This window comes from Maylandia zebra, linkage group LG19, assembly GCF_041146795.1.
Source record: "Maylandia zebra isolate NMK-2024a linkage group LG19, Mzebra_GT3a, whole genome shotgun sequence".
Taxonomy (NCBI): Eukaryota; Metazoa; Chordata; class Actinopteri; order Cichliformes; family Cichlidae; genus Maylandia; species Maylandia zebra.
The window spans coordinates 19832239-19856387 of NC_135185.1; the positions used below are offsets into that span (position 1 = coordinate 19832239).

General features: G+C 43.5%; 3 protein-coding genes across 13 annotated transcripts in view; all 3 read right to left on the reverse strand.

The window, feature by feature from the left end:
- The window catches only part of stxbp5b (syntaxin binding protein 5b (tomosyn)), a 30115-nt gene extending 29215 nt beyond the window's left edge, over nucleotides 1-900 (reverse strand). For 5 of the 10 annotated variants that reach the window (XM_004540114.4, XM_004540115.4, XM_004540113.5 and 2 more), the window contains exon 1: nucleotides 400-899. In XM_004540114.4, the coding sequence (XP_004540171.1) occupies nucleotides 400-543 (144 nt within the window). In that variant the 5' untranslated portion in view covers nucleotides 544-899. Of the gene's footprint in view, nucleotides 1-399 lie in introns of all 10 variants that reach the window. The other 5 variants (XM_076877893.1, XM_012922641.5, XM_012922639.5 and 2 more) reach the window with 2 other exon arrangements.
- A 4811-nt stretch (nucleotides 901-5711) lies between these two features.
- Nucleotides 5712-8743, reverse strand: rab32b (RAB32b, member RAS oncogene family). Its single transcript, XM_004540848.5, has 3 exons — nucleotides 8115-8743; nucleotides 6248-6525; nucleotides 5712-5876 (listed from the first exon to the last, which is right to left on the reverse strand). The coding sequence occupies exons 1-3, from the start codon at nucleotides 8326-8328 to the stop codon at nucleotides 5712-5714; spliced, it is 657 nt and encodes a 218-aa protein (XP_004540905.1). The 5' UTR covers nucleotides 8329-8743.
- Nucleotides 8744-8870: 127 nt separating this feature from the next.
- The window catches only part of grm1b (glutamate receptor, metabotropic 1b), a 36996-nt gene continuing 21717 nt past the window's right edge, over nucleotides 8871-24149 (reverse strand). Inside the window, exons 5-9 of one of the 2 annotated variants that reach the window (XM_004540118.4) lie at nucleotides 15440-15686; nucleotides 14250-14418; nucleotides 13517-13643; nucleotides 11102-12029; nucleotides 8871-10631 (exon numbers count right to left, since the gene is read on the reverse strand). In XM_004540118.4, the coding sequence (XP_004540175.1) occupies nucleotides 9776-10631; nucleotides 11102-12029; nucleotides 13517-13643; nucleotides 14250-14418; nucleotides 15440-15686 (2327 nt within the window). In that variant the 3' untranslated portion in view covers nucleotides 8871-9775. The remainder of the gene's footprint in view (nucleotides 10632-11101; nucleotides 12030-13516; nucleotides 13644-14249; nucleotides 14419-15439; nucleotides 15687-24149) is intronic. The other variant, XM_004540119.5, reaches the window with a different exon arrangement.

A 24149-nucleotide genomic window follows, 5' to 3' on the forward strand; every position in this document is an offset into this window, starting at 1 on the left:
TTAAAACCCACGTTAGACCTGCACCTCCAGCATGAATAGAAGTGAGCAATGTCCAAATGGGGTGGGTGAGTGTTGTGTTGTAATTTTATGATATTTTACAGTGACGAATATACAGTTTCAAAGATTCAGAGCAATGCAAACAGCCCACTATGGACTACATCAAGGCAGGGCTGGCTAAAATAGACTAAAAAAATAATTACATATTAATAAATCACATTGTAGTGTTCAAGTGTGTGACTTTAAATCTGGTGTGCACATTCAAGTGGTTTCCATCCTAAATAATGAAATTAATATCCAGAAATAAAAGCAGTCAGCGTTTTTTCTTTTCTTTTTTTGTGTCACGCTGCTGTCATCTGACTGTCAGTTAGTTAATGTTAGCTGTTATTAACGGAAACCCACCTTGCAAAGCTGAAAATGCTCCGACTGTAAAGTCTCCTGGACAACATCGTTTTCCCTGGGAGTACCCGGCTGAGCAGTTGCGGAGGAGGAGGAAGAAGCCGCTGTCAAGCCGTCCAGCACCTTCCGAATATTAAACTTCTTCATTTTCCTCCGGTACACAAGCGACGGTTCAGAAAACAGATCAAGCGAGCTACCATAAATTGGATACAGAGAAGGGGGTAGCTGCTAGCTAGTTAGCCGAAATAACGCACAGTTAATACCTTTCTGTATACATCTCACATGTTACGGAGGGTGTTGCCAACGCATTCTCCAAAAGCGCCCGAGTCACGAACATTGGTTTAGAGAGTCCCTTCCGATAGCAGCCCTAATGCGCCATTTATATTGCCAGCTTTGGCGTTTAGTCGACCGGGATTAGTCGTTTCCGCCAGCTCCTTCCCCAACCAGGGCTCAGCGGGTAGCAAAGTGGCTACGGAAACGCAGTGAACTGCAGCGGGGATTGAGTCTGCGCTCTGCCGTCACCCGGATGCAGGACCGGTGTTACGGTGTATTCCGTGACCCGTCAGATTAGGTGACCTCGATCGGAATGTGAGCTGACAAAACGCTTTAAAACTGCTTGTGTTGTTGACACCTGCTGAGAAAAAAGAAGAGCATAAATAGGTTTACATTTATATACATATACATTATATACAGTATACATTTTGATAGCTATCATAGCAAATTAAACCAATTTAAAAGACATCAATATCCTTAAATTATTGTAAGTTTAATAGAGGGAGTGTTATTATTTCTAAACACCTATGTATGGTCATTTTGTGTGGCTCAAAATTCAATTAGAATTTTAAAAAATCCTCAAAAACAAAGTCCTTATTTTTGCCACAATCTTAACGTTTTTGGCGCTGTGAGCTCTTCAAACAATTTTTAGTTATAATTTTTTTTACATAGCAACACAAGGAATTCAGATAGCCCTGCGGCCCCCTGCTGGCTAAAGAGTCCCGAGCAGCCTCAATGCTCGAGGGCTGGGAGGGAAGCAAAACCTTACCCCAGTGACACCTGTCAATCCTTTGAAGAGTGGTTTAAAAGTGCAAACAAATAACGCAGGGAGACAATGTAGCCACAAGCATCTTTTACTAACGCCCTTTCCCACTGAAACGCGATATAAGGGTACTCCTCTGGTATTCTATTCCAATCTATTGTGCATTTCTGAAAAATAGGCCGTATTTCCTCATTCCTTATGTTCCCCAAGGAAGAAGATTGAGGTTATTTTGGCTCTGCAGAGAATTGGACACAAAGCTGGAAAACCTGGTTAAATATTCACCTTTGTGATATGTCATTCTTTTAATTAGCCCATTAAAAAACTTCACATGTGGGCATATAGTTTTATTTTAACTGATTCCCCTTAAATGGTACACCTGACAAAGTCACGTGGAAGACACAAAAGACAGAAAATTGTCGAGTTAACCTAATGAGACATTAAAGCCATGGCCTTTGCAATACACGTTTAAAACGTCAGAGCCTTTTTGTAAATTCGATTTAAGACATTGTTTAGTTTTGGTTCTTTTCTGGATATAATTCTGTCAAAAGTTTTGTATTGACTTTCAATAATATATCACATACAACACTGTGCAAAAAGTCTTGAACTGCTCCTATATTTTGCTTCCAAGTAGATTTTCTTGTAAATTTTTACAATGGCTCAGACTTTCTGAATGTCAAAGCTTTGCTTTGCTGCTCTTTTGTCCATTTCCAGTCCAGTTCTTGTACCTGGCCATTTTAAGAGTGATGTAATTTTAGACTCATGAATCATTCAAGCACAAAAAAAGCATCTAACACAAGATTACAGTGTTTTGTCTACACATAATAGACTTCTAGACACTTTCTTACCTGTTGACTGTTGCAAAAACAAAACAAAACATATTGTATTCTCATTTCTTAAGCTTAATTTATTAACTCAGAATCTGTGCTGCTGTGCTTTGGATCATTGTCCTGTTACGTTACCTAATTTCAGAAAGCTTTGACTTTCAGATAGATGGTCTCACATTTGACTCCAAAATGCTTTAGTATGAAGAGGAGTTCACTCAGTGACCATCATCAGCCCACTACCACTGTGTCTGACAGTTGGTATGAGGTATTTGTACTAATATGCTGTATTATATTCAGTGTTTTAGTATTTTCTTTTTTTATACTGCTTCAGCGTTTGGTATTGATAAAGACCCCCACCTCCTACTACCATCCATACTACACCAAAGTACATGTTAATGTTACATGTTTTTCAGGTAGTCTCTGTCAAATCGTCTGTGTTTATAGAGGTAATTCCTATGAAACCTGTGAGAATGTGCTTCGCATGTATGTCTACTTCCGCATTTTGGCTTAATTCTTGTTAAATAAGGGCATGGTGTAATATGTCATGTGTTGTTTATCTGAGGTTGTACTTGCCCGACTTGAAGGACCACATTATTATTATTATTTATAATGTCCTGATATGTAAAACCTTAGAATAGAAAGAGTGAGTACTTTATTTTTATCATAACTGTATGAACTTCAATTATTCATACTGCTGGGGGAAAAAAAAGAATGCATACCAAATAATATAAATAAAAACATTTTCAGTGCAGTGTGTGGATTTGACAAACAGCACTGATCACAAAGTGGAAGAAGTTGAGTATTTGCATTTTATGCTACTTTAAATATTGCTTTTAAAAAAGTAGTAGCTTCATTGGCACTGGTTATTTTGCAGATCATTACATGCAAAACATCTGATTAGCTTATCCTTTAAACTGCTATAGATAACACTTAAATGCTGCAAATGTAGCTACAAATTTAAAAATCTGATTCAGAAACATGATGCGATGAAGCAAAACATGTTGGTGGTTGATGGGGGAAACAGGACTGGTTCAGTACTGCCAATAACCCTTTAGAATCAGAAACAGGATTTTCAGATAGAATCAGTTTGTCTCAGCGTTGATGTGGACAGCAACACAAAAGAAAAAAACACTTTGTGTCCCTTCTCAAAGTGTCTTTGCACAGGTATATTTTGTGCACTAGATGGCGTCATCTACTAGCAAAACTATTAACCTCTAAATCTGTATTTTGTTGTGTTTGAGAACTCGCCTTGTGACAAAAATTCAGAACCATGGACAGCAACGTAAGGATTCCAGACCGTCATCATGGAGCCCCTTGATGGTTCAGGACGTGGTCAGTTTAAAGGGTATAGGTTCATTCATATTCTAGCATTTCTTTTCTTGCATTTATGGACTCGGGCACATCAACATATATAATGTAGGTGCAGGAGAATGTCTGCAAATGTCTGCTATTCAAAGACTTTTTCCACACAGGACATCATAAAATGGGTCACACAAGGCACAATGGGAGACAGTGAGAGGCACAGCAAAGCTATGCACAAAGCTTTACGCTTTATAAACCTATTCACAAGTTTGACTAAATTGAAATTGTCATGCAGTCATGAATATATGAACGAAGCTGCCAGAGAAAATGCACGCCGGAGGGCTGATAAAACAGGGCAATATCAATAATGCACAAGTGATGGGATCTGTTGCTGGGAGTGAGGCTCCCATCCATTCAAACTGTCATATTTATAAACAAGTTAAGGAGCGGGGCTTTTGTGTCCGATGTGAAAAAGTATTGGGGCCAGCATCCCTCTTTGACTTCTGAATGTAGGTCTCCAGAAACTGGGACATACATCCAAAATTAGCAGTTGTGTGTTACTTCTTCCATCGTTTTGCCTCAGGCACAATTGCCACATGAGGTAAACTACCTTGCTGGCTTTTATGCTGCAACTCCTTTGATCAGCATGTAGAGATCAGATGAATTTGTGATGGGGTTTGGATAAATATGGGAAATTATGGTGCCCATTTTTAACTTTTTAATCTATTTTGGGGGAAATTTATGGTAATGCAAATTAATGCCACGTCAACAACTGCTGATATAACAAAACATTATGTGATTATACTCCAAGGTTAAATCCATTCTCATGACACATCTGGAGAGAGTGGCTGAATTTGGACAAATGCTACTCTGAAAAGGTAACCAGCGGCAGGATGTAGAACAGTTCCCTTGCTGCACTGCAAGGACACCGAAAGGTAAAACTACAGGACAGCAAAGAACAGATTGGTGTGCAAAAATAACCTGAGCAACACAAAACATGTCAATGAGCAAGACAAGGTATCGTACATTGCACTGGTTTAAATGTCCGACTTTAAAGGCACTTTAATTTCACATTAATAGCATTAAAACAAACCACTCAATTAAAAGTTATTATTTCAAACGTATTCTGTTAAAACACCTTGTAACTGATTAAAGCATAAAATTTACAAGCCTTTAAAAAGGTCATGGTGACATGATTTAAATGAACAAACTGTCCATGAAAAAGAGGCAAGAAATATATTTGTTAAGTTGATCAACGTAGAATTATCCAGTTACTTTAGGCAGTGTAGCAATAACTAAACTAATAATGAACTTATAAGCCTGGTAACCTGTCGAGGGTGTGCGATGAATGGATGAGCTTGTCATTTTCTAAATACTTCCAAATGATTTTATTTCAATCTCAGCCAGAATTTAGTGGCTGATATTTTACTTCATTGACACATACAGTCACATACACTCACTCTTCTGATATTTGTTAGATACATGCTAAATGCTCTGCTCCCAGTATAGGACACTGTGTACTCTCTGGGCATTTTCACAAATCTCTTTTCTCCACCAAAATCAGGTCATGCTGATAGCTTTTCTCTGCTTTTTGCCATATCAATCTGAGATGCCTTGCTTATGCTTGGGTCTTAGCTCATCTTACTGCAAAAGTGATTAAGAGATAATTATATGCATGGGTTGCATAACAGATGAAGGCACAGTGGAAGCTGCAATCAAATAAAGTGTCATTTGATGAGGACTATTTGATGAAATATACATTTTCGCTGTTTTTCTGCATGGGAATAAACGTTAGATAGCTTGTGGCTCCTCATCATAGTAGGTCATTCACTAGCACGTCTTGGTTGTGCAGTGAGTGTCACAGGCTTTTCCCAGCAGGATGTGTATCATGCTGATCTGTTTATTATCCTGACTGGATCAGTGGTTTATCAGAGGAATGAGCTCATTGTCTCCACAGAGGTGTTTATGAGGCAGCCCACACAGTCCATAGATTATTGAGAAAAATCAGCAAAGCAGAAATATGAATATAAAGCTACTGAAGCTTGGTGGCTTTCTGTCATAGCTTCACTGAGGCGGCTGTGGATTCATGTCCCAGCACCACAAACAGGTCAGGTTCTGTTTAACCAGCAGTAGCTTTAGTTTGGCTCTTTGTCTCAGAACAGTGATCTCCCGCAGCACAGTGACTGACTCTGACTCTCCGTGGGAGTCAGGTTCACTTTGATCCTATCCCAGTGGTGCTCTTCAGCGGACAGGCTGGTGTCACACAGCATTATTTGTTTGACAAGGAAGGCACCTGCCTCTTCAATATTTATATCTTCCTAAAAAAAAAAAAGCAGGGAAGAACACGATTTAGAACATTGTGCGTGCATCCGCCGGGTTAAGTTTTTGGCTGCGTGTTTTAATATTTTAACATATTTATATGAACAGGTTATATGCAGTAGCTGCAGTGATAAAGTTCACACATGCAATAGAGCATACCCTCATGCAAGTCTAATGCATGATCTCATGCAGTATGCTTACTTGCAATATGAATATTTTTAGATATAAAATCTATTAAATTAGTCAAACAGAATCCAATCCCTGAGATAATCAGTTAATGATCTGCTGAATATCCTAACGTTATTACCTCTAAACACCCAACACTGACTGTTACTGAAGGCACATATTCCCCTTCTATGGTTGCACAAACCTTAGCAGAAGTCTCAAACCAGCCCAGGAAGCTGTTGTCTTTACAAAAGCTGTCCAGAGAGGACACCAAGGCTCCATCCTTCCCCGTCAGGTCGCATTTGTTGGCCAGCAGGACAGCAGGGATCGGTTGGCCACTGTCAAGACGCACTTTGGTATCCAGGTCTTGCTTCCACTCAGAGGCAGCCTCCAGGGTGCAGCTGTTTGTAATGTCAAAGACCACTACTGCTCCCATCGCCTCTTTGTAGTACACTCTGGACATGTTCTTAAACCTCTCTTGGCCTTGAGGGATAATAAAATTATGTGTGTAATGGATCCTTTTGCTCAACTTCTAATAAAACCTGGCTGCAAGTAGGAATGTGTCTTTTTTTTCTCATGGATAGGCAGCTATTATTTCTTTTTGGTCTGAATTATCATGTCAAATCTGACTGCAACCTAAATGTTATGTAAGAACTGAGAGACTACTGATAATTTTCTGAAATAAAATCATATGTTTCCATGGACACTGGCTAGGATTAAAATTAGCTCTGAGTAAAGAATGGATCAAAAAAACAACAACACTGCAGTTTGACTTGAGTTTCCAGGCACTAAAGCATTCAGCAAATTTAAACTTAAATTTAAAAATGTGTATAAAAGTTGTGTCACCAAAAAAGAACTAAAATATAATTTCCACAGGGGAAAAAATGGATTTGGATGAATTTTAAAAAATGTGCAATTTTGGAATATTATGTGCAAATAAAATGCTTTCCTCCAGAGTTCTTGTTTATTTAAAATATATTTTAGGCAAATAAGTGTACTTTCTATCATTTTAAATGTAAATGTACACTCAGCACCCACTTCATTAAGTACACCTTGCTACTGGATTTGTGACATTTGTGACTGGAAGCAGTCGTAACAAGATGGGTTCGCTGTGGACATAAAGGGGTGGCCATGGTCAACAACAATCCTCTGTAGGCTGTGGGGTTTAAAAAATGGAACTAAGAGGCCCAAAATGTGCCAAAAAATAACCCACAGTAACCACAACCAGTCTGAATTGTTGATGAAAAGGCAGGATGGAGCCAGATTTCCAAATTCTGTACCTACCTTCCAAAGGTTGCTGAAAAAAATCAAAAGTCATCAGACCAGGAAATGTTTTTCCAATATGTCCAATTTTGGTGCGCCAGTGCAAACTGTAACTTCAGTGTTTTTACACTTCTGGTCTGCTGCTAAAGCCCACCTGCTTCAAGGTTTGATGTATTGCTCATTCATTGAATATCATGGTTGTAATAAGTGGTTATTTGAGTTACTGTTGTCTTAGCTCAGAGGAGTCTGGCCTCTCTGCTGTCCTCAACAAGGCATTTTCACCCAGAGAACTGCCACTCATTGGACATTTTCTCTTTTTTGGACCATTCTCCCTAAACCCTATAGATGTTTTTTGGGGAAAAATCCCAGTAAATCAGCAGTTTCTGAAATACTCAGACCAGCCTGTCTGGCACCAACACCCGTACTACATTAAAAGTCATTTAAATCACCTTTCTTCCCAATTCTGATGCTCAGTTTGAACTTCAGCTGTTCATCTTTACCATTCACATGCCTAAATGCACTGAGTTGCTGCAATGCCAATTAGACATTATGTAGAACATGTATACCTAATGCAGTGGCTAGGGAGTGTATCTCTGGTATACTCTGTTCAAATACACATTATATATATTACTTTACTACATTTAAAACGTTTACAGATAAAAGCTTTGGAGAAACTTTTTAAATCGTGTTTTCACAGAAGTGTCGCAGTACAGTTTCTACAGAGTTTATAACAGATGCCATAAAATTAGATTTAGCCTGTTCATCCAGTATTTTTGTGCAGGAATTTGCTTTATAGTTTTGAAACTCACCTCCAATATCCCAAAGCTGTAGTCTCACCACTGTCTTGGGATCCCATTCAATTGTCTTTAGGGCAAAGTCAACTCCAATGGATGCTTTGTATGTTTCATCAAAGCGTTTATTAACATAACGCATGACAATGCTGCTTTTCCCAACCCCCAGATCCCCAATGACTAAAACTTTAAAAAGCTTCTCTGTAGATAATGTCACCGAAATCCTTCCCATGCTGCGGTCCACGAGCTGACAGGCATCGAGACAGATAAAATATTTTCCTAATAATTGTGTAAAACTAGGTCACATTTACACAGAGTTTTAAAGTAAAATAACAATTTGTAGAAATAACAGTGTTACAACACTCTGCGTTATTCCCTGTGTCACTCACTACTTCCTACGGTGTCCCTGTTTTGAAATTCTTCCTTCAAACCAGAGCAATAAAAAGCTGACCTTTGATTTATAAATCACTAGCAACCACGCCAAGAGCACAGAGCCACCTAATGTTTCAACTTGAAAAACATGAAAGACAAAAGCATAAAAAATATTTAATGTACTCAAATCAAACAAGTGCCCTTCAAAATTGTCGTCTACAGCAACTACCATTTCAAAACTGTAGATATATTTTACACTGAACTTCATATAGCTTATATCGATGTATAACTAATGCAAATAGTATCACTTTATTACACTATACAATTTTGATAGGAAGTTAAAGTCTAAATATTTAGGAAATGGATTGTTGTACACAACCAATCACACACAATATAAGCATAAACAGCTACTCTCTTCTTTAATACTAACAATTCATATAGAATACCAAAATAAGATACACAATTCATACATTCACAATACAATAATATAGAGTTCTGAAAGCGGATGTCTATTTATAAAACATACAAGTTTAAAACTGGTTCAAATCGCCTCTCAAGACCATATAAATAAGATAAATGTACAAAAGAAAAACAAACGTGGCACTTGAACTTGTCCTCTGCTACATTCAAGGTACAGTGCAATTGTTTGGCAGTACTGTATCCATCAGAGATTCACAATATAATATCTTTTTTCACAACAAAGTTGGCATTTATTAACATTTTACCCTGCACTTCAAGCTTAAGTAGATAGTTTTATAGTTCTGGGGGTGTAACTCTTCTTAGCTGTGAAGATGGATGCCACTTTTATGTCCGTATACTAGATACGAAGCTACTATGAGCAGCTAGAAACATATACGAGAGTGACATTGACCTAGTTTTCTATTTCTCGCCAAGAAAGTCAATGAGGGAGTTTTTAAAAAAAAAAACAACTCTTGCTTTAAACCTCTACATTTGCCCGACAAAGGTCATGACACGCAATGTGTCACACAAAACAAATTTCCTTATTATTAAAGTGAATAATTTTATATTAGCTATGCTCATTAAGTTACCTTTAAAGTCCAAAAACTAATCAGATTGATACCTAATCTACATTTATCAAACAATATTTCATAAATATATATATATACAGTTATTTTTGTCTCTAAAAGCTTATATTAGAAATTTACAGTATGTCTCACCCTTATCATTTAAAAGCTATTAGGAGTGAAAAATGACTTGACAGACCACGGGATCACTTTTTCCTTATGTAAAATCATATACAACACATAAAAACTTATAGTACAAGCGTCAACATTTAGGGCGTGCCCTCACAGAGTTGAGGAGCTTTGCTTGTAGTCTCTGAGGATGACGGAGGCGTATGTGACATTGGGAGGTGTGCACAAAATCGACTCGGACACTGGCGAGTTGGGAAAGGGGCTTACTAGAGCACCGGTGCAATCACGGAAAGGCGAGGGGGGCATCAGAGCCAGAGAGTCCTCTGTTGCTAATTTGACCTCAACAAAGTCCTCCTCGTCATGAATCTGGGAGTTGTTGTACATGTAGCCGTGGAGAAGGCCAAACTGCTCATTCATTTCCTCCTCTTCTTCCTCCTCTAAAGGGAAGACAGGTTCCTCATCAAATGGGTCGAGCTGCATAGGCAGGACAGGCTCCTGCTGGATGAGGTGAGCCTGATGGTACACTGGCATCCCACCACTGACAGCCTCAGGCATGCTTATCATATCACGGATCTCAGGCATGTCACTGTTGAACTTGCTCACCACCCCCTCCTCTTGCAGGCGGTCCATCACGACATGTTTGGGGGGGATAATGCTATTTTGCTGCAAAGGCTCGGGGGAATAGAGCTCCACTTCCTCGTGCACATCTTTTTTCAGCCCACTGGCAGGCATTTGCCCGTGGGCCACCATAGGGGGAGTGTCAGGGGAGTTATAATGGACAGGGTCACTCTCATCCTCCTCAGCCACATTGTACAAAGTCTTAGTGCTGAGGTCTGAGAATTCCAGGCCCGTGTCATGGTAGGTATTAGTTAAGGGTTTGATGACAGCCATCTGATTGGAACCTGCTTCCTGTCTCTTCACATGCACTGACAGTCTGTGCCACATGTGATCCCCTTTTGGAGGATGTCTTGCACCTGGTTCAGACCATGACACAGACTTTCCATTAGAACTATGAACAAAATAAAGACGGCTGTTACTTCATAGGAACCCAGAAAAGTGGAGACAGAAAGAGCATTTCTGCTTCATGTAAAAAACTAATGTCATTATTTTTATTTGATTTGATTTTTTTTAAAGTATTGTCAGTATTACAGGGTATCTACAGGTTTTGAATATAACATCTCAAAAGAAACACCTTAAATGCTATTGAAGCCCTGGAGAAACCCTGCATTCTGTATTAGGGATCTAATTTGCCATCCCTTAGCACACAGAGATGCTTGTTTTAATTTTAATAACAGATCAAGGGCTGAACTGGCTGTGTGAATTGGGTACTGACCTATATCCGTCACAGTTTACAACAGGTGTCCCTAGGAAAGTGAATACAGTAAGACATCACGTTCCCTTTGAGAGGGAATTACAGTAAAACCAGCATCCCTGAGGTGCCTCAGGAGCAGGACTCACAGACTCAATTAATGAACCTACCTGCCATTTCCAGTGTTCTTTTTCCTCTTGAACATGTTCAACAGGCTGTTGCTTCGGCAAGCAATTTTACCGTCGCCGACATGCATGCGCACCGCATCGGAGGTGGTGAATGCGCTGCGCACGTTCCTCTCAGGTTTGGCGATAATGATGTACATCTTTGGAGTGAACATGCACCCCAAAGCTACAGTCACGCTGAGGCTCACAGAAAAGGACGTAGTGATGATTTTGTAGTTGCTGCCAAAGTAGATTGGCACAAACGCCAGCCAGATTATACATGTGGTGTACATGGTGAAGGCAATATATTTGGCCTCATTGAAATTTGCAGGGACGTTGCGGGTCTTAAAGGCGTAATAGGTACAGCTCATGATCAGCAGGCCGTTGTAGCCCAGTGGAGCTACAACACCAAGGTTACTGGTGTTGCAGATCAGGAAGACTTCTCTGATGCTGGGGTAAGATTTGACGGGTTCAGGAGGCTCCATGATGATGAGGGTAATTTCCAGTGTGAGCTGGACACTTATCAGGATGAAGGCGATGACCACCTGAGCCCAAGCGCTCATGAACCTCGGCTTCCTCGTGCAAATCTTCTTCTTGCTGCCCGCCAGGATGCGAGCGATGCGATTGGTTTTGGTTACCAGGGCTGAGTAGCACATGGCAGCTGAGAGTCCGACGAGGAGTCTCTGGAGGTAGCAAGAGGCCACGGTGGGTCGAGCGATGAGAGTGAAAGGGCACAGATAGCCCAGGAAGATCCCTGCAAGGATGATGTAACAGAGCTCCCGGCTGGAGGATTTGACCACTGGTGTGTCGCGGTATAAGACAAAGATGAAGGTAACAAATGATGTTACCAGGATGCCCAGACAGGAGAAGACCACCTGGATAATGGACTCTGGATTTCTCCACTCCAGATAGCGTAGAGTGATCGGCTCACAGCCTGTAAAGGGGAAAAACATGAGTTATAAAAACACAGCCACAGTATACTAAAAGCTGGCCAACTCTATACATTTTTTATCCCTTTAGCACCAGCTCTGGGGATATATTCATGATTATTTAGAGAAACGTAGTTAAATAAAGGGTTGTTTTCAATGAAAAGTCTAATATATTAACGTTGTACTGTATGGACACATTAGAAATTAATAAAATCCATCTTTGCCTGAGAAAATACAGTAAGTCTCAAAGTAGGTTTTTAGTTCAACTATAAATAAGCCTCTTTCTACTCAGCCATGGCAAGGCTGGGCTGCAGCCAGCAGAGGAGGGGTGCTGGTGCAGCAGGACAAAATAACTAACTGCTTTTTCATGGATCCAAATAAGCTCGCCTCTCTGCCTCATGCTGAGAACACACTTTGAATGTCTAATTCATGTTGTGTTATTTATTTATTGTACAATGCCAAGAGGTAGGGTTAGAAAAGTGCACAATAATATTTTTATATCCTTCTTTGTGCTACGCATTATGCTGTTTTCATGTGTATCCAAACATCTGTGGCTGTAAAAATAAAAAATGAAACAGCATGGAGGAAGGATGATCCTATTAAGGAAGTGTCTTTGAAAGCCACAGAAGACCTTTGAAAGTGGGCCAGAAGAGTGGTAAGTGAACTAGGGCTGCTGTCGGATGAAATGGTGAAGATGATGAATGGCTCTCAGGTGTCATGGGAAAGCAATGAAAATAGGACAGAACAGGTTTGTGAAATAGCGCTGCAAAAATCTTAGCGGGACAGGCTGTACAGGGTGCAGGTAAGAGGAGGAGAAGTAAAAGCTTGGAGGAACTTAACTTTAAAAAAAAAAAACTGCCTCAGATAAGCCAGAAGAAACTCTTCTTATCTCTGCAAGCATCAGTCATGCAGCAGAAACATACCCTGTGACCACTGAAGCAACCTAAATTCATCTAAATTTAAATGACAAAACTGCAGAGCAGCAAAATTTGCTGTGTGGATCAGATGAATCACTTTGTCCAGGATCTTTTTTGTATACTGACTGGAGCATTGGTGATTTCAAGAAGCTGGTTGACATTATCTAAAATGCGTTTATTGCATTTATTTACTTTTTAATTGAGAGACCAGAAGATGGTGTTTGTTTGTTTGGGGTTTTTTTTGTTTAAGCTTCAAATTGTGTTTACTAAGATTCCTTTGTGAAATAGGCTATAAAATCACCCCTTTGTTCACTGATTTACTAATATAGTGTGTATAATTTTTGTGAGGACTGTTACACACGTCATAGTATATTAGGACCCTTTGAAACATCCAAGTATAACATGTAAAAAACTGACCTTTAGAGGTGTTGGGAGGTTGATTAAATTTCCTTTTCCCTTTTTCCTATTTAACTAATCTCTAAAAAATATCCAGTAGGGTCATGTGCCAGGCCCTGCACAGTATTTAAAGCAGCTAAAGATTTACACAAGCGGATAAGTGAAGAGTGCAAGCAAACCTTCCAGTTCTTTGTCAGGCCACCAGCCCAGGTCACAGGCCTTGCACGTGAACTCATCCTGGACGTACTCATTGTCTTTGCAGGCAGTGCAGATCCAGCAGCAGCTCACCTCTCCCTTCCTTATTACCTGGTTCATAAAACATGCAAGGTAATCAAAAGTAAAAAGACTCTTCTAAAATTAACTATATTTATCATGGATGTATTTTGATGTCCAAGGAAGGCCAGATCTACATAAATATTTAAATATTTGTTTTCAACACAGTAAAAACAAAGATAGAAAGGTTCAGCATAGGGAAAAAGACATGAGAAAAAACACCAAACATAAACACAACCTCAGATTAACAACACCACATGATATGTCACACCATGTCATCATTTATTTGATGAAAACTAAGCAAAAATGCAGAAGCACTGTGTAAACCCCATGGTTTAATAGTGTGGAGAGCCGTGTTTATGAAGCAATAACTTGAAGTTATCATTCTTTGCATGGCTTTATAATTCCCTCACATCATTGTGGCAGAAGTTTGACCCACTTTTCTTTACAATGTTACTTCAATTCATTCAGGTACAATGTTGCCAAGCTAACTATTTATGTGCGAGATGAACAATGTGGGGCCTACTGTGTTTTGTAAAAACTTTATACAAATACCTCATACAAGTGTGACGTAGAGACTGAATAACAAAGATGTAACAGGGATGTTTGATCACAAGATGTACAAGATCCGAGCTTAACCTTGATTTCTCCTTTGGAGCAGGGCTCACTGCAGACAGAGCGGACCATCTCACTGCGGTTCATCTGGATCATGTCATCATCGATACTCAGCATGCCCTCGTGCCAGGAGCCGATGTTGATGTAATCATAAACACTCGTCTCCACATGCTGAAAGTTCATGATCTCATACCTGATTGTGGAAAGAAAGAAATGGCTCAGAGGAAGATCTTTCACCATTGCTGATAGATGTTATGTTTACTGGTATTTCTTAGGTGGATCATACTCACTCAGCATAAAAGAAGTCACTGACCCTTTTATTACATATAATTTGGAGAATATTTAACTTTATCTCAACGGCTTAACCATAAACTTTGTGATTTAATGACATGAACGGACTTACATGAGAATACTGTATGTGGCTTACTTACTGGAAGTTCTGTGCTGTTATGATCACGATTGTGCTTTAGATCAGCCAATAATCACCAACCACTTTTCTAGAGATGCCTATTCAACTGCTCACAAAAACATATATCTAATCAGCCGCATCACATGGAAGCAACTCAGTGCATTTAGTCGTGTAGAGAACCTGCTGTTTTTTTTAATAAAGTGATTTAAGTGACTTTGAACCTAGTGTGGCTTGTGGTGCCGGATGAGCTGGTCTGAGTATTTCAGAAACTGCTGATCTACTGGGATTTTCCCACACAACCATGTCTAGGGTTTACAGAGACTGGTCCAAAAAGAGAAATACCCAGTGAGTAAAAAGTCCAACAGTCCACTATACCACCTTTGGGATGTGTTGGAATGGGAGATTCACATTGTAGAAGTACAGAAAATCTGCAGCAACTGTGTGATAATATTGTGTCAACATGGACCAAAATCTGGTCCAACCCACTAGCAAGCAGTACCCTGGTTAATGGTGTGTCTTGCTAGTGGGTAAAATATCCAGGAAGCGTAGTGCCTCAATTTACATTTATCAGCAGTTTTTAAAACATTACATTTATCCCGGTTTTAATCACCTTTAATTTTAATTTAGTTGTTCTCTGTTACTGAATAGTGAATATATTGGATTTTTTCCCTTTAAGCACTGGTGGTTCACTGCCCTCCGCTGGGTGAAACCGAAGGTCAGTTAATGCTGTCTTAATTAAACTACTTTTTCTAAAAATGTCTAAAAAAATTCCTTTCACCTAAAACAATAAGAAAAGTGGGTTTACCTTCCAGGAGAATCGCCGTTCTCATCGAACCATATGTCCTCCCCGGACACGCCTGTGAAGGATGTCTTCAGAAGGAATTCCAGTAAGTGGCTTCCATCAACAGGCTTCATGGCATCACAGAGCCCCACGTGGCCGGGACAAAGGTGAGAGTGCATATCGTGCAGCCCGTGGGCCATCGCATTGATGGCATTGATGACGAAGCCCATCTTGCTGTCTTGCACGTAGTTGTCCTCCAGACTTTCATAACCTGCCCACACATGAGAGAACAGTAAGGATTCAGCTTCAAGACAAACATACAGGGAAAGACTTACACGAGGTGCTTTATTGCTGCAAGCAGAAGCATCTTATGTGGTTAAAGTTTACATTTCTACATTTCAGGTATACCTAATATCTTGTCTAGCATGATGTAACATATTACAAAGGAGTGATAGGGTGCTCACAGATTCATTCTTATAACTGCTCTCTAAATTCAGCCAGCAAGCCACATGTATCTTTGCCTCTGTGGGATACTGCTTTAAAAGAACTGGAAGCCTTGGAAGATGGCTTCAAATAATCCTTGTTACCATGGCAAGACTGTTCATTTCTGCAGTCATGAGTCAGGATTCAATTAGAGTTGGCCTAAAACGATAGAAACCACTGAGAATCAGTCTCCTCAAGCAGAAAAACAAACCAACACGTATTTGAATCTTTTCTGTTCTTATTGGGGGTTTTTCTCCAACGAACGGGATGAATGAATGAGACAAAAAATATTTGGAAGCAAACACTGTGTGATGTTCAGACACACCCTATCAGTTCAGTGTAATGCAAGCTAGAAGCAGAGTAGCAGTTTATCAGTTGCATTGTATTAAAGTATAACAAGCTACACCATGCATTCACTGTGTTTTGGTAAAACTGGGAGCCAGGCACAGGTAAAAGAAACACCGATTGTCTTGTTGCATCTGTGAAACCTACGGTCCTGTCACTTGTTATTCCCGTGTGTTTGTATATTTTAAAGCAAGATGGTCCTCCCTGAGACTGGTTCTGTTGAATATTTCTTTCTGTTAAAAGGGAGCTTTTCCTTCCCACTGTTGCCAAGTGTTTGTTCATTGGGGGTTATTTTTGTGATGGCATTTTCTCTTACTGAACTACATTTCCTTCATAGGTGTACACAAAACCAGCGTAACCACACAATGAGGATAAGGGTGATCGTGGCTCAAGAGTTGGGAGTTCGCCTTGTAATCGGAAGGTTGCCGGTTCGAGCCCCGGCTTGGACAGTCTCGGTTGTTGTGTCCTTGGGCAAGACACTTCACCCGTTGCCTACTGGTGGTGGTCAGAGGGCCCGGTGGCGCCAGTGTCCGGCAGCCTCGCCTCTGTCAGTGCGCCCCAGGGTGGCTGTGGCTACAATGTAGCTGCCATCACCAGTGTGTGAATGTGTGCGTGAATGGGTGGATGACTGGATATGTAAAGCGCTTTGGGGTCCTTAGGGACTAGTAAAGCGCTATATAAATACAGGCCATTTACAGACAAAGAACATCTATATTATATCCTGTGATTGCTCCTGAGCATTCATGGAAATGCAGCTGTTAGGAAATGCAGGTAATGTGCCCGTTGAAAACAAAGTCCAAACTTTGTATCCATGTAAGTCTGACACGAGGGTCGGATGATACCAATAGGCTGACACATTGCTGGATAATTTCTACCTGAGAAAAATGCCAGTAAGGAAGAAACAAATAAAAAAAGCAGAGGCAGAAGTCTCTCACATGTCATTCTTTGAGGCTCAATAGTCAGACTGAATTTCTTATATGCAGAGACAATTAAAATTAGTGCTGCAACTGAGGACTAAGGAAAACAATGCCCTAAATCATCACAAGAAAACAGCAAAAGAAAGCAACATGTTTAGAGTCTGTGCTAATCACAGATAGCATCAATGGTACAAACAGTTCACCAGAACATTTTGATCTGTACAGCCAAGCAAAGGTCTAAAGATTACTTTGTGGAGGTATGTAATAACGACAGGAGAGGTCTCTGTGTCTCACTCCAACTTTATTAACTGACTCTCAGAACTTCACATATATTGAGCGCCAAAATCTCCACCCCAACACTTCCGTTCAACTTGGGTGTGAGTGGAGCCACCTGGTGGTCCGCCACACATACCCCCCCTGAACACAGAGTTAGGTCCCTATTCAGTCCAGGACCCTGGGTCTAAGCAAACGACCCGAACGACTGAACCTGGGAGGGAGAGAACAGGCAGAGGAAGGTCCATCCTGTGAACGAGGCTGGTGAAGGCGAGCAGGAAAGGCAGGAGGAGGCTCAAACGCCGGTGGTCCGGGGGTAGTCCTGGGGGGAAAACCAGAGTCTGTCAACCCCATCGAAGGAGGGCGGCCACGGCGAGGGGCCTGGGCCGGCACTACATTACTGTCCGGAAGAACATGTGCAGGTTTAAGTCTGTCAACACACACAGTCTCCCTTCGACCCCCAAAATCCAAAACAAAATATTTCCGGCCCGGTTCAATAACCCTGAATGGGCCGTCATACAGCGGCCGCAGCGGTGTCCTGTGGGCATCGTGCCTGACAAAAACAAACTCAGCAGTCTCCAAAGTCTTTGGAACAAAGGTGTCAGGCACGCAATGGTGCACCGGACCAGGAACCCGAAGCGAGTGCAAAAGCGGGTTGAGAGATAGCACTGATGGATCGAAGCAGGGAGGAGGAGTTTCGGGCAAGAATTCTCCAGGCACGCGGAGGGGCTGACCAAACACTAGCTCAGCTGGGGAAGCGCCAAGATCCTCCTTAACCGCAGAGCGCAGCCCAAGCAAAACCCACGGGAGGCGGTCAACCCAATTACCATCCTTTAAGGAGGCGCGAAAAGCAGCCTTAAGCGACCGGTGGAACCGTTCACACATCCCATTAGCTTGCGGGTTGTATGCGGTTGTGCGGTGGACTTTAGCCCCCAGTCCATCAGCCTTGGCCGACCAAAGCTCGGATATGAACTGGGGGCCTCTGTCTGACGTAATGTCCGCGGGTGGGCCGAAACGCGAGACCCAGCTTGACAAAAACGCCTTGGCCACCACTGCTGCGGTAGTGGACGCCAGGGGAACCGCCTCCGGCCACCTGGTGGTCCGGTCAACAACAGTCAAAAGGTGCGTAAAACCTTGTGACTGCGGCAGAGGACCCACCAGATCGACATGCACATGATCGAAACGTTTGCCGGGTATGAAGAACGGCTCCAGGGGCGCCTTGGTGTGTTTATGAACCTTCGCACGCTGGCAGGGAATGCACGCCGACGCCCATTCCTTAACAGATTTGCGAAGGCCTGGCCAAACAAATTTAGAGCTGACCAGTTTAACAGAGGCCCGGACCCCTGGATGAGAGAGAGCATGTACCGAGTCAAAAACTTGACGACGCCAGGAAGCGGGAACCACTGGGCGAGGGCGGCCGGTGGAAACGTCACAGACGAGGAGGGGACCACCGTCCTGCACGGGTCTGTCCTCTAGTATGAGGCCCGTCTGGGTGGATTTAAGCGCGAGGATGTCCGGGTCACCGCTCTGATCGGCAGCCATGGCGGAGTAGTCTATGCCGAGAAAGACGGGAGAAACCAGCGCACGGGACAAACAGTCAGCCACATGATTGGATTTACCAGCCACGTGCCGAATGTCCGTGGTAAACTCAGAAATGGCTGCCAACTGGCGCTGCTGGCGTGCACTCCATGGATCAGAAACCTTGGACATAGCAAACGTCAAGGGTTTGTGGTCCACGTATGCGGTAAAGTGACGACCCTCGAGAAAAAACCGGAAATGACGAGTCGCCAGGTGGAGCGCCAGTAGCTCCCTGTCAAAAACGCTGTAATTGCGTTCGCTGTCACGTAGCGTACGGCTGAAAAAGGCGAGCGGTTGCCAGACACCCGAGATTCGCTGTTCCAGCACCGCACCCACCGCTATGTCTGACGCATCGGTGGTCAACGCAATCGGCGCTGAGGGGGAAGGGTGGGCCAGAAGGGCAGCATTAGCTAACGCTGACTTAGCATCAGAAAACGCTTGGATGCTTTCCGGAAATCAGTCAACGGGGTCATTAGCTTTCTTACCTTTTAACGCCCCATAAAGGGGCTTCAGCAGATGTGCCGCTCTGGGGAGAAAACGGTTGTAAAAATTCACCATCCCCAAAAATTCCTGCAGTGCCTTAACATTCGTGGGACGCGGAAATTCCGAAACAGCTCGGACTTTGTCAGGCAACGGAACCGCGCCCTCGGCGGAAATACGGTGCCCAAGAAAATTGAGAACGGGCAACCCAAACTGGCATTTAGACGGATTAATAATCAGTCCATGCTCCGCCAAACGCTGAAAAACCTGCCGCAGATGGAACATGTGCTGCTCCTTCGAGCTGCTGGCCACCAGTATATCATCAAGATATACAAAAACAAAGGGCAGCCCGCGCAAGACCGAGTCCATCAACCGCTGGAAGGTTTGGGCGGCACCTTTCAGGCCAAACGGCATGCGCAGAAACTCGAAAAGGCCGAAAGGTGTAATTACGGCGGTTTTGGGGACATCCTCCGCGCGCACGGGAACCTGGTGATATCCCCGTACCAAATCGATCTTCGAAAAAACCGAGGTCCCCGCAAGATGGGCGGAAAAATCTTGGATGTGGGGAATGGGATAACGATCGTTCTCTGTGACATTATTAAGACGGCGGAAATCCCCACAAGGTCACCACCGACCATCAGATTTAGGCACCATGTGTAACGGAGAAGCCAGGCACTGTTCGGACGCTGCACGATGCCCAGACGCTCCATGGTGGCAAACTCTTCCCGAGCAACAGCCAGTTTGGTAGGGTCGAGGCGGCGCGCGCGCGCGAACACCGGGGGCCCTACTGTAGTTATGTAATGCTCCACCCCATGCTTCGTCACAGTGCTCGAGAAAGTGGGGACAGAGAGTGAGGGAAACTCAGAAAGCAAACACTGAAAAACGTCACCCGAATCTACTGAGTTAGCATGCACCACGGGCTGAGCACCCCGAGTCAAACAGGGTAATGAGGAAAATGACACAGCATCAATTAAACATCTGTTAGCAACATCAACCAGCAGTCCGTGAGCACAAAGAAAATCAGCGCCTATTATAGGCACAGAGCTAGCAGCAACAACAAAGTTCCACTGAAAGTCACGGTCGTGAAAGCAAACAGTCACCAACCTTTCACCGAAGGTTTTGATGGGAGAGCCATTAGCCGCTGTTAGCAATGGCCCGCAGCCCTCAGCTAGCCTGTCCGAGCCAGCTGGGGGAAGAAGGCTCTTCTGTGAGCCGGAGTCTACCAGGAAACGCCTCCCCGAGCGTGAGTCCTCTAAGAAAAGCAGCCTTTCCTTGTTGCCAGCGGTCGCGGCTGCTACAGAGCGCTGACATGCCCGTTTCCCTGGGTCTGGGAACTGCAAGGCGGGAGACAGCGCCGTGCCTTCGCTCCAAAACGCTGGTGATAAAAACAAAGCCCCTTTCCGCGGTGCCGCCGTGCAGCGATTCCGGCCACTGCGGACGAGTCGGAGGGCCCCTGGAGCATCGGTGAGGGGGCGGGGGAAAACGCTGGTGAGTCCTGAACAATCGCCTGAACGCCGAAAGTCCTGGTAGCCAGGAGGATGCGATCCGCCTCTTCCGCAAGGGAGCGGTAATCCTTCGTGGCCAATAGCGGGGGGTTGGCAAGGCCAGCGCGCACTGGAGCCGGCAGCTGTCGGAGAAAGAGGTGGGTGAAGAGAAATCCTCCGTCATCCGCGCCCAGCAAGGACAGCATGCTCTCCATGAGCTCGAGAGCGGTACCGTCGCCCAGGCCCGCGAGGGAAAGGAGTTTCTCGGCCCGCTCAGCATCAGAGAGGGAGTAACGCCGCAGCAGCAGCGCCTTGAGGGCGGCGTACTTGCCTTGGGCTGGGGGGTCCCGGAGGAGAGTCATCACGCGGCGGGTTGACAGCGGGTCAAGTGAGGCCACCACATGGTGGTATTTAGTATCGTCGGCTGAAACTCCACGAAGAGCAAACTGAGCTTCTACGTGCACGAACCATGAAGGAGGATCGTGAAGCCAAAAATCCGGCAATTTAAGCGCCACAGCAAACGCAGCCATCGGCGGAGGTGAAAGTCCAGCGGCAGCCGATGCTTCCAGGCCGGAGCTGGCTTCGTCGTCGAGCCTTAGCATGTTCGCTACAGGGGTCACCAATGTGGAGGTATGTAATAACGACAGGAGAGGTCTCTGTGTCTCACTCCAACTTTATTAACTGACTCTCAGAACTTCACATATATTGAGCGCCAAAATCTCCACCCCAACACTTCCGTTCAACTTGGGTGTGAGTGGAGCCACCTGGTGGTCCGCCACAACTTCAAGCATTTACACCGACCATCAATGTCATACTGTCCAGCTGCCCAAAGCATTCCTCGGTCGCCATCTTTTCCAGGACAAAGCCATATATATGTAGCCAAGTGAACTAATACTACGCATGGAAAGGGTTTAAAAAGAGGGAATTGTGTTTTTGACTGGTTGCCTGTCTACCGGAGGTCTGTTGTAGGGTTGTCATGGTGATGACTAGACCTCGCGTTTTGGGGGTATACTGTCCCTTTAAGAGCCGCCGTAAGCCAGAGCACGCATGCACTCAAGTTTGTGTCACACTGAGCGCTGTGAGCGGGAGCACTGGAGAGTTAGAGACTGCAAAAGATTCTGTGGCTAGCTACACACGAGGTAAATGTGCTAAAAAGTGTAGCATACTGCAAAATATTGTCACCAGTGTTGTAGTAGACTGTAATTAGCTAAGTTTCTTTAGCAATGACTCCATGTTTGTGACCATTTCTGTACAGTTCTTAACGCGCGACGGGTGCATGTTTAATGGTCACGTGCTGTGAAAGGGACTGAAGAGCGGGTTGGCGTGAGTAGTTACAGTGTCCTAACAGATTTCAAAGTTGTTAAGTTTATACTTTTACTCACTTTGCATAACTCTGTATGTTTCTGTTTGATTCAGAGGGGAGATCACTTGCTGTGTGATTCCTGCGTGTGTACTTGTCCTAGCACAGTAGCTGTGTGGAGAAACCGAAGTGAGTTCATGATGTTCTCCCATAGAAATGTATGTTTAAAAGAGAGTTTACAGTGCACTTTATTGCCAGTTGACCTGCGAAGTTGTGGGATGTAAACAATGTGTTTATTTGTTTTGTTTTCTCTTTTTTTGTTGTATTTGTTTCTTGACAGGTCACTACTGTTGTCTATACTGTTTGGATTTAACATGTACATATGATAGTTACTGTTGTCTCAGACCCTGAAAGGCAGTTTAGGCTGAGCCAGTGGAATAGTTAAATTTTGCCGTTTCACTCAAAACTACAGAATTAAAACTGTGCTCCTCCGAGTACAGTCGGAGAATAAAAAAGCCCACAAAAGAGTATTTCCTGTGTCCTGTCTCATTCCCCATGACAGGGCCACATAGTTTGGTGTCAGAAGTGGGATTCTCAGGTTAGTTTTGAGTTTCAGTATACACAGTGAGTGGGGCTTTATAGACAACAGTAGTGGCTTAGAAGATCCCAGTCCTTCCCAGAGGGCGGCAATCGCAGTGTGGACGTCCTGAGGTGGTTCGGTGCAGTGGCAGTTGGTACAACAGGAGCCTGCTTCAGCCATTGGACGAGGAGGGCGCCTGACACAGATTTTGGACTGTTGAATCTCATCTACAAGTGACTGTGGGAATCTGCTGCAGTAAAGACTCAGAGACATTGCAGTATGTCGCAAGAGGACGAAGGGGAAGGTCCTTCAGGGGCCGGAGCTATCCCCACTGAAGACAGTCAAGCTGCCTCGTTGTTTGACAGTGCAGGTAACCCGTTGGTGGAGCTACAAACAAAGATTAACGAACTGAGTAGGAAACATGATGCTGTTATGTCTAGTATTGCTAACATGGGTAATGTTCCAACCAGATCTGTCGTGTACATTCCAAGAGAAAAGGTGATTGTACCTTTTAGTGGGGAACCAGCTAAAGATGCTTACACTGTTGATGAATTCATAGAAGAGGTGGAAAGAGCAATAAGAACTAGGGGTCTGCGTGGAGAGGATCAAACCGACTTTATCCTCTCACAGCTGAAAGGGTCTGCCCTAGAGGAAGTTAAGTTACGTATGGCAGGCCAGGTGAAGCAACCGAGTGATCTCTTTTCATATTTGAGGGAGGCATTTAGAGAGAAGCGCACCACACCACAGCTCTTGCATGCTTTCTATGCACGCCGCCAACTAGATGGGGAAGACCTGCGAGATTATTCACATGCACTCTCTCAGTTGCTCAATGCTGCAATACAGCAGTCCCCTAATGTAGTACCCAACACACAGCTGGCACTTCGGGATCAATTCATTGAAGGTGTGCATGCCCCAAATCTTCGGCGTGAACTACGTAGGCTCACTAGGGACAAGCCTGAGTGTAGTCTCTTTGATGTTAGAGAGGAGGCAATCATGTGGACTATGGAAGATCGTCCACGCAGCACTAATGTGGCCAGACATAGAAATATAGTGAGTGACAGGCCAGATGAAAGCTGTGAAAAGACAACCTCCACCAGTGATGTACAGACAGACTTTACCATGGCTCTGCAAGAGATGGTTAAAATAATCACACAACAGGGTAAAGCCATAGGGGAGTTAACTAATGCAGTGAGGGAGCTCACAACACAGACTGCCAGTTCTGAAGACAGTAGAGGTGTTAAAGCTAAGCCCAAGCCTAAGTACACTAGAGAGGGCCAGCCTATTTGTCTCCGAT